This window comes from Chlorocebus sabaeus, chromosome 1 (assembly GCF_047675955.1).
Source record: "Chlorocebus sabaeus isolate Y175 chromosome 1, mChlSab1.0.hap1, whole genome shotgun sequence".
NCBI classification, from domain to species: Eukaryota; Metazoa; Chordata; class Mammalia; order Primates; family Cercopithecidae; genus Chlorocebus; species Chlorocebus sabaeus.
Window position 1 is genome coordinate 118904970 of NC_132904.1, and position 17990 is coordinate 118922959.

Genomic DNA, 17990 nt, shown 5'->3' on the forward strand with positions numbered 1-17990 from the left:
GAAAGCAGAAGCCATTAACCCCAGCTAACTGAAAGGGTTCACCACCAGGAGACTGATTCTGAAATTGAGTCTTTGTGATCAATATATCTTTCTCCATTAGTTTCATTTCCTCTGAAGGAAATGGGTAGAGACGTTGTGGTTGATATTTACTGACAGGCTTCTCTACTGCCGTCCCTCACCCTCATGGGGAGGAGGCTAGGGGAGGGGGGCAAGACTTCGGAGATGAGATTGTTCAACTGAACTGCCCAGGCTCTTTGCAAGCCTATTTTACTGGCCTTGGTGATAAAAAGTAGCTGGATTTCCTTGTATGAAAGTGATAGAATAAATAATCTTATTATGTAGGAGAGTGACCAACTGTACCGGGTACAGAAAAGGGTGGCATAAGTTTGAGTGTCATTGGAAGGAGTTTGGACACATGGAAAAACTTTCTGAGTGCAAGGGCCATTAAGCAACCAAGAGACATTGCTGGATCTCCTACTCTTAATATCTGTGAGAAGAGGAAAAAGTCCTTCAAAAGTCATGGATGGTCTATAGTACAGTCTTATCTAGCCATAAGGAGAAATGAGCAGGATTGTCCTAAGATCCTTTGCAGCCAAGGAATCACTATCACTTATGGTTGCTTCTGAGGACCTCAAAACACTTTATAGACGTCACATCTTTCTCAATCTCCCTATGGGCTTGTAATCACCTCCTTTTTGAAAACGAAAAAACGAAAGCATAAAGAAATGACTTCCTTTGGGAAAAAGACACCTACCTGTGTTCCAGCTCCTGCGAGAACTTGCTAGAGCAGCTGTATGTGGCCAGTCCCTGATTTTGCTTTAGCCTGGAAAGCTTGGCTGAAATACCACTGCTTCCACTCCTTGGCTTGCACAACTCTTTAGCTATTCCCCCAAGGCTTCCCAATACTTACTTGACCTCTGTTGATTGAAGGTGGGACTGAATTGCATGAATCTTATTGGCCACCGGTAGCTAAAAGAGTGACCATATCAGAAACTGAAGTCTCAACTAACAGACGGTGATAGATGAGAGGTGCTGTAGTATGTGAATTCAGGGAATTTGGTTGGTTGCTCTGCCAGCATTTTCCATCCCTGGTCACGGAAGTGCCTGGAATCAGGCTGGCTCTGATTCTGCCCATCCTCATACCCAACTGCTCTGCACATGGAGTAGACTCCATTCCCGGAACCAGTGTAAGCCAACAGAAGAGAAAAAGGAAGCACGCTGATTTTAGTGTGGGGTGGAACTGAACCTTTGCCAAAGCAAAAAGGTAGAATCCAAGAGGAATGGGTATTTAACAAAAGCCTAGAAGCAAGTCAATTCTGCTGCATAGAAAAAAAAATGTAGGGGGAAGCTATCCTTTTTAGATTAAGAGGATTTTTTGTTTTGTAGTCATAAAAGCCCTTTTCATGTCTAGACTTGCACCCACAGAGACTAGGTTCAGTTTTATTCATTTTTGTCTCTGAAAGATAAGACGGAAAGCCTTTGCTGATATAGCTAAGGTAAATGTCAGGGGCACAGGCCCTAAGACTGAGAGGCAGATACTGAAATTCTCAATATCCCCAACTTCCTCTAATGCCAAGAAGCCCCATTCCAGCCTGGAAGGCACCAAGGGTCTGGAGTAGAGCTTCATGATTATGCCTAAGGAGAGGTTTATTGGTCACTTCTCCCTGGGTTTCCAGGGAAGAGCAGGCACTTGTGACGCTTCCCAAGGCCCTGGGCTCAGTGTTTCGACACTGGTAGTGGGACTCTTGCTTTGACCTAAGACTCAAGGATTCCAGCTCATCCAAGTGACTTAGAAGGTGAAGGGGAAGAAAGAATGGCTCTGGCTGCTTGCTCAGACCCCTCCGTGACAGGACATAGCAGGTACATCAGAAGAGGGTGACAACTTTTTCATAGGGTTGAGTTCTACCTAAGTGGAGGAAGAAGTTTAGCAGACTAGAAGTGGTTGATCATTAATTAACCACTCTGGCAACCACTGCCTGATGGATCTCTGGCTCTCAGCCCATTGGGTTACTGGATGCTTTGTGCCTAGCCCCTATCTCCAACATATGAGTCTTTTGGAAGCCTGATGCCTGGGAGCTCACGTATGTTTAAGTCCTGGACCTGGTGCCCAGACTGCTTCTGGGCTATGATTGTGGCTTCGGTGTCTTCACCCTCCCTTTACACAGCTTCATGTAACATAGTCTCACTCCCATGCCATTGCCTGTGGCCACTCTACACATCATTTCCTGCTCAGCCTAAAATTGGAACAGGTTAGGCCTTACCTGAGGTAGGCAGTCTCCTGTATTAGTCACCCAGTGTGGCTGGTGCACTGCAGAAAAGTGATGGCCTTTCACTAGGCTGTGAAAGCTGCCTGTCTTCAGGGAAGAAGCGAAAGGAGAGGGGCAGGATAGCAGCTGTGGATACCCAGGATCCTTCTCAGCGGAATGAGTTGAGGGAGAAGCATCTCCAAGTGAAATGGAGGACTCCATGAGTCCAGAGCTATCATGAACTGCCTATCTTATTCTGCCAGGAATATAGACGTAGTTGCCAATTAGGAGAAGAGACACAGTGATATAAAATAGGATATAGTGGCCGGGCGCGGTGGCTCATGCCTGTAATCCCAGCACTTTGGGAGGCCGAGGCGGGCAGATCATGAGGTCAGGAGATCGAGACCATCCTGGCTAACACGGTGAAACCTCGTCTCTACTAAAAATACACACACACACACAAATCAGCCGGGCGTGGTGGCAGGTGCCTGTAGTCCCAGCTACTCGGGAGGCTGGGGCAGGAGAATGGCATGAACCCGGGAGGCGGAGCTGGCAGTGAGCCAAGATCGTGCCACTGCACTCCAGCCTGGTGACAGAGTGAGACTCTGTCTCAAAAAAAAAAAAAAAAAAAAAGTAATCTCTGATAGTAAAGGTTTCTTTTTGTTTCGTTTTGTTTCATTTTGTTTTGTTTTGTTTTGTTTTTCGAGATGGAGTCTTGCTCTGTCACCCAGGCTGGAGTGCAGTGGCGTGGTTTGCAACTTCTGCCTCTCAGGTTCAAGCAATTCCCATGCCTCAGCCTCCCACGTAGTTGGGACTACAGGCATGTGCCACCATGCCCAGCTAATTCCTGTATTTTTCAGTAGAGACGAGGTTTTGCCATGTTGGCCAGGCTAGTCTCCATCTCTTGACCTCCTGATCCACCCGCCTCAGCCTCCCAAAGTGCTGGGATTACAGGCGTGAGCCACTGCACCTGGTGTCTTATGCTCTTTTTGTATTTCAAGGGAATGCTATTGGTTAACTAAGGGACAAAACTTTACCACAGAGAGGCAAGCTGACTTTTCCCAAGCCACACAGCACAGAGGACTAGCAATGAGATTTTCAAAGCTCTGACTGCAGTCAGGTCGCATTGGGCAGCATTCACAGAGGAGGAGAAGCAGCCAGGTGGGACAGGTACTGTGGAGACGGGCAGGGTGGGCAGGAACGTTGCTCTGGAGTCAGAAGCAACTGAGTTACAGACCTGGAGGCCTTCACATAGTGCACTCCTCAAGAGCAAGGCCAATGTCTTAATGATGTCTCTGTGTTTATTTGGACCTTAAACATGGACATCAGGTGCTGAATAAATGACTCTTGACTTGTAACGGTTGACTTGCATGACTGTCGTGTGGCCTGAAACCTCAGTTTCCTCATCTGTAATAGGATAAAAATGACTGCTAGCCTGGGAGCCCTCCTGAGTAGTTGGCTATATGGGATGATTTTCATGCATCCTTCTTGGGAGAGATTTTTCCCTCCCACAAATCTCAAGCTGCCTTCAGTCCTGCTGCCACATTGCTTAACTGAGAAAGTACAGGGAACAGAGAAGCAGATATCCCAGACCTGATTGGCTCCATTTGGTGACTAGATACAGGCACAGTGTCCTTCCCACTATCACGGCCAATGACTCTCCTGTCAAGAGGGCACTCTGTGGAGAAGCAGAAATGCTGTGTCCGTGAGGGCTGTCTGGATGGCATGAGGATTCAAATACTGTATTGCAGTCAGGAGTTTTGGGTACTGAATCATGTATTTACTCATATATATAGAAAAAAATATATATATATAATTAAATATATATATATATATATATATTTTGAGACTGAGTCTCTCTATTGCCCAGGCTGGAGTGCAGTGGCACAATCACGGCTTGCTGCAACTTCTGCCACCCTGGTTCAAGTGATTCTCATGCCTCAGCCTCCTGAGTAGCTGGAATTACAGGTGCCTGCCACCAGGCCCAGCTAATTTTTGTATTTTTGGTAGAGACAGGGTTTCACCATGTTGACCAGGCTGGTCTCATCAAACTCCTGACCTCCAATGATCCACCCACCCCGGCCTCCCAAAGTGCTGGGATTACAGGCGTTAGCCACTGCACCCAGCCTATTTACTCATATATTTACAAAACAAAGTTAAACATCTGACCCTCTCAAGATTGGCAACTACTCAGTACACTGATTTATGGACTTTTAATCACAACCTCTAGAACCAACCCCTGTTACAGGACAACCAGAGATGACTTGACTGTTGGCCAGTCAGGGCAGAGCCACCAGGTGCATGGAGGTTCCTAACAATACCGACTTCCTAAGTTTGTCATGAAGTAGCTTGGTCCATTTTTATTACTATAAAGGAATACCTGAGGCTGGGTATAAAGAAAAGAGGTTTATTTGGCTCACAGTTCTGCAGACTATACGAAAAGCATGACTCCAGCATCTGCTTCTGTCAAGAACCTCAGGAAACTTCCACTCATAACAGAAGGCAAGGGGAGGAGACATTATATGGAGAGAAGAAGGGAGAGAGAGAGGGGAGAAGCTGCCAGGCTCTTTTCAACAACCAGGTCCCGTGGAAACGAAGAGTGAGAACTCATTCCCAGGAGACTGACTCCAAGCCATTCAAGAGGAATCCACCTCCATGATCCAAACGCCTCTCACCAGGCCCCACCTCCAACACTGGGGATCAAATTTCAACATGAAACTTGGCAGGGTCAAGCAAGCCATATCCAAACCATGCCATAAAGGTTTAAAGTCTGAAGTGCCTGGTACATAAAGGCCCTCGATCATGATTGACTCCCTTATCCTCATTTTTCTTCTACTAGAGAAACAAATAGATGGAGAATCACCTGTGTGCCCTTAGTTCTCAAGATAGCCGCCAGCCCCAGGCACTCTGTTGAGCAGCCTCAGAGCATCCTGTAAGGACATTCAGCACTGATTCGGCAATTCATAGAGCACAACAAAAGGCTCTGGTATTTCTACCTAAAACTACTTTATGAAAAAAATGTTGTTTTCCAAATATACCCAAAAAGAATACCTCCATCTTCCTTTGTGGCAACAATCACCACTGTATGGATGGACGCTTCAACCAGGGAAAAGAGGAGTTGGGTTCTACCTCAGTTTTCCCATCCCCCAGTTCATTGCTGACTTTTAAGCTGATTTTGAGGGAGGAGAATGAGGCGTCTGATTAATTAGGTCATCTTTTAATTGAATTCAAACTGTTAGGTGCGGAAAATTTAACAACTGGTATCCTGGAGGTTGAGAACATTTTTAAAAATATTACAGTTAGTATTAAATGTTTCCAAATTTAAGATCATCTTAGCTACATGAAGGAAAGATAGAATTTAATTTTGGTTGCATAGGGAATTTCGTCCACTTGAAGGATTACATACTTGACCCTGTGCCTTCTCATTTCTTACGTGAACAAGTCCTTGGTGACAGAGAACCAATGCATGGAGCAGGTGTGGTGCCTGCGGCCACGCGTATGAGTCCACCAGCAATGCAAAGCCAAGGACAATACAGCTCCAAGTAACTGGAAAGCCCAACAAATTAGTTTGCTACTTACTTGGATCAAAGTCTTACTATTTTAAGGGAATATATTTTTCATTCCATTAGCATATATCTTGTCTCTTGCTTTTTATGGCAGGTGTCAGATATTTGAGTTTTATCAAGTGACAATAAAGTAGGGGAACTGTCCTCTGAAGGCATATGCTGAGCATCCCTAGAGAACCTGCTCGTCTGGGCTAATCTATCCCTCTGAGTTGGGGATGTCTTAAGTGTTTTTTTGATCACAGCATTGAGTGATTTGGGAGCCAAAGGTATTCCTTAGACAGGAAATAGGAGCTCAATGGGTGGCCCAAAATAAATGTCTGGATTACAAACAGAAAGAGGCTAGAAAGTGCAGTCAAGCCAACAAAGGAAACGACACCTAACAACAAGACTGGGTGTGTCTCTTCAATGATACCTGGTCTCACTATTCTCCTGGAACAATACTAACCTCACTGTCACTATCACCCCCAGCCCCAACTTGTTTCTACTCCTGCATTTTCATTCAGGGGGTGTCTCCACCATCCACATAAATATTCGAGCTGCAGTACCAGATCAGTCTCAGCTCTATTCAGTCAACCATCTAAACATCATTGCCAATATCCTCATTGTCACTGCTTCAGTTCAACCTCTCAATGTGTTCTTCCCATCTATTGTCAAGGCCTTCTAGTCTCCCAGCATCCAGCTGTATCTCTCTGAAATTTATCCTTCAATGCAAGCAAATCTGATCGTGCCTCTCTCTAGCTTAATTTGAGTCAGGTCCCAGCTTTAAAGTGGTGCATAAGGCCTTTGCGAGCGATCTCCTGCCTACGTTTTCAGGTATCTGCAGAGGCCTTTATCTTTACCCTCTTCCAGCTTTACAATTTTGGCCCTAGCATTACCAAACTCGAATTTTCCTGCACATGCAGTGCTGTCTCTTGCTTTCATCTGTTTGCTGCTGCCATTCTCTCTACTTCAAATGTCCTTCTGCTTTCCTTTCTTTCTCTAGTCAGCTCTCACTTTGCCTTTTTCTTTTTTTTTTCTTCTGAGATGGAATTTTACTCTTGTTGCCCAGGCTGGAGTGCAGTGGCGCAACCTCGGCTCACTGCAACCTCCACCTCCCGGGTTCAAGTGATTCTCCTGCCTCAGCCTCCCAAGTAGCTGGGATTACAGACGCCCACCACCACGCCACCACGCCCAGCTAATTTTTGTATTTTTAGTAGAGACGGGGTTTCACCATGTTGGTCAGGGTGGTCTCGATCTACTCTCCTCAGGTGATCCACCCGCCTTGACCTCCCAAAGTGCTGGGATTCCAGGCATGAGCCACCGTGTCCAGCCTCTTTTAGCTTTTAAGGTCTAGATCAAGCATCATTTCTTGTAGGAAAGAATCCTAAACTTTCTCAGCCCACAACCCCCTAGTGTCCAATAATTTTTACATAGAGCCTGTGGGCCAACATAAATACCAACAGTTCTGTTTATTTAGTAGTTAGATCTAAACACCTTGATAAGTATTTTTGTCCTGCCAACTTAAGAGCTGTGTCAACACACACAGACACACACACACACAAATTGAAAGAAAAATCATATTTGTATTCTTAAGTAACCACAGCTACTTACTAACGGGATGTGTGTGTCTGTGGGGCACTGCACAACTGCCCAAGCCTTAGGATCAGATGGGGCACTGCCACTCTCATTACTTGTTCCACGCTGATTTTCACTGGCTACTTGGTTTTTATTATGACAGTTGCTAAAACTGCAGCTTCACCAAGATAGGACCTCAAGAATGCAGCCCAGTCTGATACTGTGAACTCTAACTACCTCAAGCTAGAAGCTTATGTGGTGTTCAACAGATGAGTATGCTGTGTTTCCCTTATAACATTTAAAACATCCAGTGGCACCTCTTTGAGTTTGCTGTGGTGTTCTGACCTAGAGTAGCTTGGTGTACAATTTGAGAACCTCAGGCTTGGGAACTCCCCACTATGGAGCTGGGCCCACCGTGAGCTCTCTCAGCACCCTGCACGTCTCTGTCATGGCCCTTGGCCCATTGCATTGTACGAAGCTGCTTTTGTATCTGACTCTCTAAGGCTGTGAGCTCTCTAAGGGTAGGCACAATACTTTCCTCCTCTTTATACGTCCCGTGGTAATGCAGGGTTTTTTTTTTTAAATTTTCATTTGGTTTCCTGGTAAGAGTTCCGTAGGAGGGGAAGAAAAAAGAGAGTAGAAGGAAAAGAAATAAGGGAGAGGAGGGCAGGAAAGAAGGAAGGAAGAAAGAGAAGGAAGGAGGAAGAGGAGGGAGGGAAGGCAGAAAGGAGGAAAGCTGCTTTGTCTCAGGCAGACTAATAGGAAAGCGATTTTTGCTTGCAAACCTCCTTCAAGGGAATGAGAGGTATTCTCCGTGACCCTGGGGCCAGATCAACCTTGAATTCAAAAATCCTCCGCGCTGACGGCAGCAAGTAGGAAGAATCCTGCCCGAGCGTTGCAAGGCCATTGGCGGGCACTGCTGGTCCCTCCCCTGCGGGAAGGATCACTACTCACCTGTTTTTGTTGTTGTTGTTGTTGTTGTTTTTTGCCATTGTGTCTCTTTTCTTTGTGCTGTTCTTCTCCATCCTCAGTAAGCATGAGAGTTTTTACACTATTTCTTTTTCATATTCTGCTACAAATGGGATAATGAGAAAGATTAGGGCTAGGATCAGAAGTCAAATTTAGGTTCACACATGACAAAACTTCAACAATTCACATTTCACCAGTTCTAACCAAGAAGGTTCCATTTAAATCACTGATTGCTGTCATTTGTTGCTGTCATCCAATGGGTGCATTTTAGTTTCAAGGGATATACCTCCTTTATCTGCTGGAGGTCTCAGACAGTGTCTGAGTAAACTCTCTGCCAACTCCTCAGTCACCCTGAGGCTAGCAGATGCACAGGCTCAGGCTGGGGTTTAGGGTCCACCCCACATACTCCCACTTGCCCTTGCCATTGGCCCCATGGGTGGACCACGGAGGTGGGTGCTCTATGGCAACAGTGTTTCTTCAGCAGAGTGGAGAGGGAGAGGCGTGTTCTGCCGCGCCTATGTTCAGTCTGTTCTGTGGGCAGAGTTTGGGGAACACACTTAGCCCAAATCGGTGCCAGCCTGGCAGTGGGTGAAGGGCCAGCAAGGTTTGTCTGTGGCTCATGACCTTAGGGAAAATGAGATTTTACTCCTACAACCTCCTGTCTGGAGAACTGCACTGTTTCAGATAGGTAACAGCTTTCTCGAAGCTTTCAAAAATAAAAATAAAACCTTTAACGTACATAGCTGCCAGAAAGTCCTTCCTGGAAGCTAACTTGCGCCCTTTGTGCTTATTTTATTTTGGCCAACCCTCCCTGGAGCATGTGCACCAGATACGATAACCTTCCACCAAAACTGGGACCTCTCAGATCTCGGCTTTTCAGAACAAAGAATTCGGATTTCCTTAGCCTTTCATCATCATCTTATCACCCAAACCTTTCATTATCTTTTTCAATTTTTTCTTTGAACTCTTTCCAAAACTTGTCTTTTGAGTTACGGATCCCGTAACTTAATTAGATCTTTCATTTCCAGAGGATACTCCTAGTGCCTCGGAAGAAATAAATTAAATTTCAGTTGGATGTATTTCATTGGGGGAAGGGTGCAGAAAAAAAAGAAATTGAATTCCTTATATAAATAGCACATTGTCTAGTGCCACAAATGCGTTTTCCTTTTCCCAGTTGTTTTTGGAACAATGGGTCCTTTTTTGGTGACTTTAATTCCTCAGAGATTCTAACCTCTAAAAGGTCATGGTTTGTGTTCTTTTGTGCATACACGGCCTCTGTACTGAAAAAAAAGGCGAGATGTGTGGCCTCTGATTGTCTGGTAAGTCATGAGGAAACAGACAAGGCTGCAGCGCAGCAGCAGTTAAGCACCTTGTCAAAGTGTGGGAATGAGCATGTGTGGGTCTCTGTGCTTCTAGCCTTTTCTGCACCAGATGTTCCAAGGGGAGCAGAGGGATCTGTCTTGCTTCTCCGTAACTTCATCTCTCTGTAAGTAGGCTTGCATTTTACAATGCTGTTCTCATGAGCTGTGCAGACTTCCCTATCCTGATCATTTGGTATCTGTGCACAGACTTTCATGGGGGAAGGGGACAGTCTTTAACTTGTCTTTCTGCTGTGGAGCAGAACAACAGAGGCTGGCCTTTGCTCAGCCATCACTCCAGCCAGGCTGCTTTAAGCGCATTTCATCACTTGTTTCCACTTGAGTTTTTCCTTGTGTCAAATGAAGAACTTGGGTTCACAGATGACCTCTGAGGTCCCTTCCAGTCCAACCCTGTGATTCTCACAGCATCGTTCATTCTAATTGCTCCATAGAAGGGTAGGACAAGGAAGGAGGGGGTGAGTTTAGCAGCCAGTTGGGGAAAGGATGCTTGCAGAGAGTGTCAGTGTAACTTGGATTCCCACTTATCTCTTCTCCCTCCCAAGGATCCTGAATCAACGTAGTGTGAAGGGACAGGAAAGAGCACCTATTGATCACCTGTGATGGGTCAGATGCTCCTTCTCTACACTGGCTCATTTAATCATTACATCTCACGTAGAATAGATGTACCAGGTGTTTTCCACCTCAACAACCACCACGCGCCCCCTCCACCCCACCCAGATGTGTCTACACCCTCAGATTTCACTTGAAATGTTCCCTCCTTAGTGTAGCCTTCCCCAGCCCCTCAGACCAGATTAGATCTCCCTGTCCTATGTTCTTATGTCCCCTATGCTTTCCCTCCATTGCACTTAATGCCAGTGTAATTAAATCATTATCTGTATAATAATATTTACATGCCTACTCAACAGAAAACTCCTTTAGGGCAAGGATCACATAAGTCTTTTTCATTACTGTATTCCTAGAGCCTAGCACAGTGCTGACAAAATAGTTGAAATTCAGTAGATGTTTGCTGAATAAATGTAAGCATGAATGCATGAATGAAAGGATGGATGAATAGCAAGGCTAGATAGAATCCAGAACTATCTGGCTCTTGGAGACCTGTGTATAATTTCAGAAGAATCCCACTTGTAAGTTTGTACACAGGGCTTCACTGCTATAACCGGCCTATGGATACTTAGCCACAGTTAGTTATGCTCTGAGTCATTTCTCCAGAAGTGGGAATGATAGCTGCACTGCTGTGGCCATTCCTTTTAACCCAATGATACTCGTCCCCAAAGATGTCTATAAAATACTTGGAGATGATGGATGCAGCCTGGTGGTGGTTGGAAGTGGGTGGAGGGAGGCAATGAATTAATCCAAACCAATTGTCCTTGTAAGCATTTAGCCCTATGTCTTAATAATAATCAGCACCAGCCTGGGCAACATAATGAGATCCTGTCTCTGCAAAAATAAAAAATTAGCCAAATATGGTGGCATGCACCTGTAGTCCCAGCTACCTGGGAGGCTCAGCTGGGAGGATTGCTTGAGTGCGGGAGGTCAAGGCTGCAGTGAGCCATGATCATCACATCACTGCACTCCAGCCTGGGTGACAGAGTGAGAACTGTCTCAAAAAAAAAAAGAAAAAGAAAAAGAAAACCATCAGCACCACTTCCAATACTTTCTACCAAACGGGCTGAAAACAAGAATCTGCTCTTTCGGAGATCTGGGTCAGTAAGAATGAGCGGGTGAAGAGAAAGGAGGAAAAAGCAAGACATGACAACCTTTAGAGAAGCAAAAATAAAACTCTAATGTGGAAACTGCTGAAAATAGACTGCCGGGGCTGTCAGACTGCATGCAAATCTGATGCTAATTACATGGAAATTAATTACAAGTCCTAACTTCCATATGTCTCGATATGACCCCTGGGGGAAAACCTGCTGCAGGTGTCTACTCCCCACCACAGAGTAGTGAGCAGAACACAGGCTGTGATGTTGCCTCCTTCACACTCACTCTTGCCACTGCAGTGAGAAAAGCTGAGAGGAGGCTAAAAATACTAACAATAGAAATTTGATTTCTTCTTTCAGACAAAAAGCCTTGGCATCCACGGGAGGAAGAAGTGTTCAGGCAGCATGTGACTGGTTGGTATGAGATAAATAAATTGAGACAATAGCATATAATTAACTCTAAGTGCATGTGGATGAGTGGGGAGGTGCAGACTTTCTCTAGTGGACCCTTCCAGAAGAGACAGGAGCCAAAAGACTGTGGCAAGGGCATTTATCAAGTCAGTTGCCTCCTCTGCCCTGGCCCCAGGGTATAGTTCTCCTTGGAGCTGTTTAAAGAAAATTCTAAGTAATTCCCAGATAGAGCCCCTCTCATAAGATCTGTCCCCGCTCCAGTCACTTAAAGATTCATTTTAGGGGTATGGATACTGGGCAAATCAATTTAGAGAAGTACCTTACTTACCTTCCGGGTATCCCTACCCAGGGTGGATCCCACAAGGTTACCTTTCTGGGAGCTTTCCTTGTCTTTGGAGGGACATGGGTTTAATTATAGGCTGACCTGAGGGACAGGCTGGGTTGGTCCTAGTGGATTGGGAAAGGATTTGGAGTTGATCCAAGAATGCTTCCTGGAGAGTGGTTTCAGGACTTTTTTAAGGAGTTGTAGGATGAGGAGGCAATATGACAAGAAGGAAGACAGAAGTTGCTGCATCTGAGAGTTGATTGTGAAGTGTGAGTTTCCAGAAGTAGATTTTTAAATCATGAATGAAAACCCTTCCCTGCGCGCTATGCCAGGGATTTGGAGCACATGGAGGGTGGATCTGTCTCTCAGTTCTTTTTTTCCTCCCGTTATTCTCAAGCAACACCTCATTGGCTTACTTCTGTCTTACAGGTTATTCTCCCACGTCGGTGACCCCTTCTTGGATGACCCCCTGCCCCGGGAGTACGTCCTCTACCTCCGTCCCACCGGCCCCTTAGCACAGAAGCTCTCCGACTTTTGGCAGCAGTCGAAGCAGATCTGCGGAAAGAACAAGGCACACAACATCTTTCCCCACATCACACTCTGCCAGTTCTTCATGGTGAGCGGCAGCCCCCCCCCCCCCCGGGAAGCCTGACTCCCAGGATCCCAGCCGACCCTTTGAGACCTGGAACAAAGGGGGAGCCTCGCAAGAAGATGGCAGGAATAGTCACAGGCTCTTAGAGCTGGAGGGACCTTCAAGGGATCAATGAGGTCCACAGTGAGCCCCTCACCGCAACACTCCCTAGTTTTATCTGCTGAGGCCCAGGAGCACCCCAGGATGGGGGCAGCACCAGATTGTAGCCCTCTGTGAGAGACACACGGGTCTGGCTGCTGGAATAGAATCACTGATCTAGCTTCACACTCGTTTGCTGTCTACCCTCTCCACTCTTACGACAAGCAAAGAGGAGGAACTAAGAGCAGGGAACAAAAAAGGTAGTCTATAGACAGGGAAAGCCATTTCCTATCCATGGGGTTTTTTTTCCCACTATATATTTCTAGAGAATGCAAAGATATTTACTTGCCATTGTTACCTAGTCTATGATCCTAGCTGTCAGGAAGCTTATCTACTGACAAATTTTTTTTTTTTTTTTTAAGAGACAGAGTCTTGCTCTGTCACACAGGCTGGAGTGCAGTAGCATGATCTCAGCTCACTGCAACCTCCATCCCTCAAGTTCAAGCGATTCTTCTGCCTCAGCCTCCCAAGTAGCTGTGATTACAGACATGCGCCACCATGCCCGGCTAATTTTTGTATTTTTAGTAGAGACGGGTTTTCACCTTGTTGGCCAGGCTAGTCTTGAACTCTTCACCTCAAGTGATCCGCCCACCTTGGCCTCCCAAAGTACTGGGATTATAGGCGTGAGCCACCGCACCCGGCCTCTACTGACCAAATCACTATCACACATGTAAATACATTTTGTGTACTTTAGCTCTGTGTGGTAATACAGAAGAGTTGATTTATCTGCACACATTCAAGACCAAACAAAGTGGTTGCATTTTAAAACATTTTTATAAAAAATATTTTGCTTTACTCCCCAGATATATTCTCTCTCTTTTTCTCTCTCTCAGGTAATAATATGTTCCTAACACCTTCTCTTTTACCATTCAGCCTGAAAATTAAAGTGACTATCATTTCCTCTTAGTCATCCCAGGATCTTTCTCAAAACCCTTCAGAGTTTGAGAGACATTCATTCTTTTTTCCAATGCTCTCAGGAAGGTAGGAGGATGATGTCACAGCTCTCTGGGACTCATTCTTCCCAACTCTCATGAGGGTGGATGTAGAGTCAACTTCTGATCATCTAAGAGGAAAGAAAAGGTACAGATGACACAAAGTAGTGGAAAACACGCAGCTTCTCCTGGGATGCTGCACTCTCTCCTGTCATATTCCTTCATTTTTTTTTTTTTTTTTTCCACAAGCAAGGAGAACTTTGATTTCTTTTTTCTTTTTCTTTTTTTTTTTTTAATTGATATATAGTCTCTCTCCGTCACTCAGGCTGGAGTGCAGTGGCGTGATCTTGGCTCACTGCAACCTCCACTTCCCAGATTCAAGTGATTCTCCTGCCTCATCCTCCCACGTAGCTGGGATTACAGGCACCCGCCACCACGTCTGGCTAACTTTTGTATTTTTAGTAGAGATGGGGTTTTACTATGTTGGTCAGACTGGTCTCAAACTCCAGTCCTGAAGTGATCCGCCCACCTCGGCCTCCCAAAGTGTTGGGATTACAGGCATGAGCCACTGCAGCCAGCCTGATTTTTTCTAACTGATAAAAATTGTATACATTTATGGTGTATAACATGATTGAATAAATGTGTGCATTGTGGAGTGCCTAAACCAAGCTAATTGTATATGCATTACCTCGCATGCTTATCATGTATTTATGGTGAGAACAAAATCTACTCTCTTCGTAATTTTCAAGCATACAATACATTATGATTAACTATAGACACTAATAGCATAATAATAGGTCCCTTGAAGTTATTTCTCCTGTCTAAGTGAAGTTTTGTGTCCTTTGACCAACATCTCCCCAATCTCGCTCCCTTTTCTTGCTTTCTGCTCGACCAGTCCTACAGCATTTTGGCTGGGTTCACAGGGGCCACTTCAGAGCAAGGAAAGGAGGGAAGAGGTTGCGTGTTCCCCAGATTAATCCACCATTTGGGTAATCTGTGTCTGAATAATTGGAGGTCTGCAGTTCCTCTCTCTCCCCACAGACGGGGGTGGTGGTTAAGTAATTGCATTATCAGCCTCCTCCAGTCTCTGGGGAGAGGATGCCAATGTTAAGTAGCAGCAGACTTCCATCTCCCCTCGTCTCTAAGTGAAGACTGCCTGTTTTCCCTGCCAGTGCGAGGACAGCAAGGTGGATGCCCTGGGGGAAGCCCTGCAGACCACGGTCAGTCGCTGGAAATGTAAGTTCTCGGCCCCACTGCCCCTGGAGCTCTATACGTCCTCTAACTTCATCGGCCTCTTCGTAAAGGAAGACAGTGCGGAGGTCCTCAAGAAGTTTGCTGCTGACTTTGCTGCAGAGGCTGCATCCAAAACTGGTGAGCAAACAACTGCCAGGCCAGCCCTGGGCCCTGTCAATCAAAGAGTTGGAAAGGTAAAAGGATAGGAAATGGTGGTAGAGGAGCAGGATGGGGTCAGGAGGTGGAGGGCCCTGCAGGAACGGGCACGTGTGACAAAAAAGCAGCCTTGTCCTGCAGCACCCCATGCCTTTATGCTCCCTTGTAAAAATGTTCAACTCCTTTTCTGCTAACCTGGAGAAACCATCTAAGGCTTATTCCCTAACCCCCAAGGTGAAGTTTCACAAATGACTTCCATACGGAGCTAGACATGTATTTCTTTGTAGCACCACCATCTCCTAATTCAGAATTAAAGAAACATCCCTTCTCCCTCCCAAGCTACCGCCCATGTAGGTGTTTATCTGGGTCTCATTGTTTACTCCATGACAATCCAGATCTTTTCTCAGTGGGTAGCAGAGGATAGAGAGAAGAGTGGAAGCACTTCGTATTATATCACAATAAAATCCACTGAGCCAATACCCTTCAACTTGCTGAAAACCATTAGATAGGACCCCAAGCCCCAAGAGTCTGTCTAAAAATGTAACCCCTTCCAGATGTCTCCTGCTCTTCTCATGGGAGCTTTTAGCTCAGGACACCTGAGATTTCCTGTCAAAGGAATTCGCTTAAAGCTCGAGGCAGGAGACACGATGGAGGTGACAAGAGGGAGAAGTTTGCAAAGCTCTCGTGTCTGGCTACAGGTGTGGACAAGCTCACTTAGCTCAGTGACAGCAGGGAAACAGACAACCTGGTGCGGGGAGAGCCTCTTGGCTCCCTCCAGCATGAAATCACAATTGGCAGGTACTTACTGGTTACCTACTATGAGGATTCCTCCTACATGAGGAGTGCAACAGGGAAGAGAACAAGAAGTGGTTTCTCCTGGCCAGGCCCTGTGTAACATCAGCTCTGAAAAGAGAAAGGGGTGGTTCCACCGTCACGGAAGGAAGGAAACTTGCCCTGAGACTATGTGGATCAGGACAATGGAGGAAAGACCGGCAGGTGGGCGGGTGGCAGGAGCACAGGCAGGCAGGCATGAGGAGGGTGTGAGCAGAGGATAGTGGGGAGGCTGCCCTGGCCAGAGTGGACGGTGCAGGATGCACAGTGGAAGCCAAGTGCTGAGTGCAAACCTGGAGGAGACCTGGAACTCCCCTACCCATAATTTTATGGAGTGCCAGAGAGGGGGAAGACCTGAGCAAAGCCGCACAGTTTGCTCCTTAGCCTTTTGGCCTATCCCGCACCTGCCATTGTTCCCTGCTGCTATTTTCATCACCATCTCAGGCCCTTTGGGGGCCTGAGATTCCTCTTTACCAGAAAAGCCCCACACAGGGCTTGGGACTTATGAGCGTGATGGGGGCTCAGCATCACTGCAGGATCACAGCGCTCTCGGAAGGAACACAAGGACCTTAAGACCCCTCTGTACCTGGGGAGGGGGCCTCTTTAGACTCCACAACCCCCATCCCCACCTCTTCCTCTCCCTCAGCGACGGGACTAGTCTCTGGGTCCTGACTTCAGTGAAGCCTGACATTTCATAGGAGCTTAATATTTCAGAGAAAGAGCATAACAGAGAGGCAAATTATTTCCTGTTCTTATCCCTCAATCTCAAGGAAATGGCTTTCTCTCATCACACAGTAGTTATCGTCAGAACCACTAAATCCCCACAAGGACCAAAACTAATGTCAAAGCCGCAAAACCCAAATCCTTCACAAATGAGAAAAGCAAGCCTCAGCCAGGGCTGCAGCAGATTCTTGGAGTGCATACTGAGCGAGAAGCAGTCAAGCCCCAACTTTCCCCGTGGGAGGTGGGAAGAGCCAGTCCCTCTCCAAGATCCTGCAGTCATGAAGAACTTGGCCAGCTTCGTTTCTCTGCTGTTGTGTGGCCCCCTGGTGGGGATGTGGAGAACTGGATGACCCTGCACAGCTTAGCTGGTCCAGCTCCTTCTTACCTAGCATGGAAAGCCGGCCACCATGTCTGCCCTGGAACTTGGTATTCTCCAGTTGTTGGCAGGCCCAGATATAATCAAGAAGATTTAGTGTCGTCCTCCATTCAAAGTGGTCAAAGGAGATTCATTCATGTGCATTTATTCATTTAACAAGTCCTGAAAACCTGCATGATATGCTGAGTAAGGACACAGTGTAAGCAAGAGACAAAAACCTCGTCTCATGGGACTTACACCAAAGAAAGGCAATGCAGTATAAAAGAAAAAGTACTTAAAACCAAAATGTTCAATTTCTGCTTCTCTCTTGGGCCACTAATTCTCTGTGTGACTTGACCAAGCCCCTTAAATTCTCAAATTCCCTAATTTCTTCTAGTTGCAACTTCTTCATTATTCTAGCTTGTACAATAGATGATTCTCCCTCACTGAAAATACAAAAGAGGCCAGGCATGGTGGTTCACACCTGTAATCCCAGCTACTTAGGAAGCTGAGGTAGAAACATCACCTGAGCCCAGGAGGTCAAGGTTGTGATCATGCCACTTAACTCTAGCCTGGGCAACAGAGCAAGACCCTGTCTCAAAAAAAAAAAAAAAAAAGTACAAGAGAAAGAAAATTTTAAAAGCCATTCCCTCATGTAGGTAGGGTTGTTTTGTTTTGTCTCTTGGGGTATCTTAGAATAAGTCCGTATACTTTAAATGAGTATGTCTCAACTAAGGGTGATTTTGCCTCCCAGGGTACATTTGGCAACGTCTGAGGTCATTTTCAGCTGTTACAGCTTGGAGAGTGCTGCTGACTTCTT

The 17990-nt window shown here is 46.0% G+C and overlaps 1 protein-coding gene across 2 annotated transcripts in view; it reads left to right on the top strand.

The window, feature by feature from the left end:
• Window positions 1–17990, top strand: part of UBASH3B (ubiquitin associated and SH3 domain containing B) — a 159096-nt gene that overhangs the window by 109684 nt on the left and 31422 nt on the right. Inside the window, exons 2-4 of one of the 2 annotated variants that reach the window (XM_038005077.2) lie at window positions 11775–11828; window positions 12580–12766; window positions 15045–15243. In XM_038005077.2, the coding sequence (XP_037861005.1) occupies window positions 11775–11828; window positions 12580–12766; window positions 15045–15243 (440 nt within the window). Of the gene's footprint in view, window positions 1–11774; window positions 11833–12579; window positions 12767–15044; window positions 15244–17990 lie in introns of both variants that reach the window. The other variant, XM_038005079.2, reaches the window with a different exon arrangement.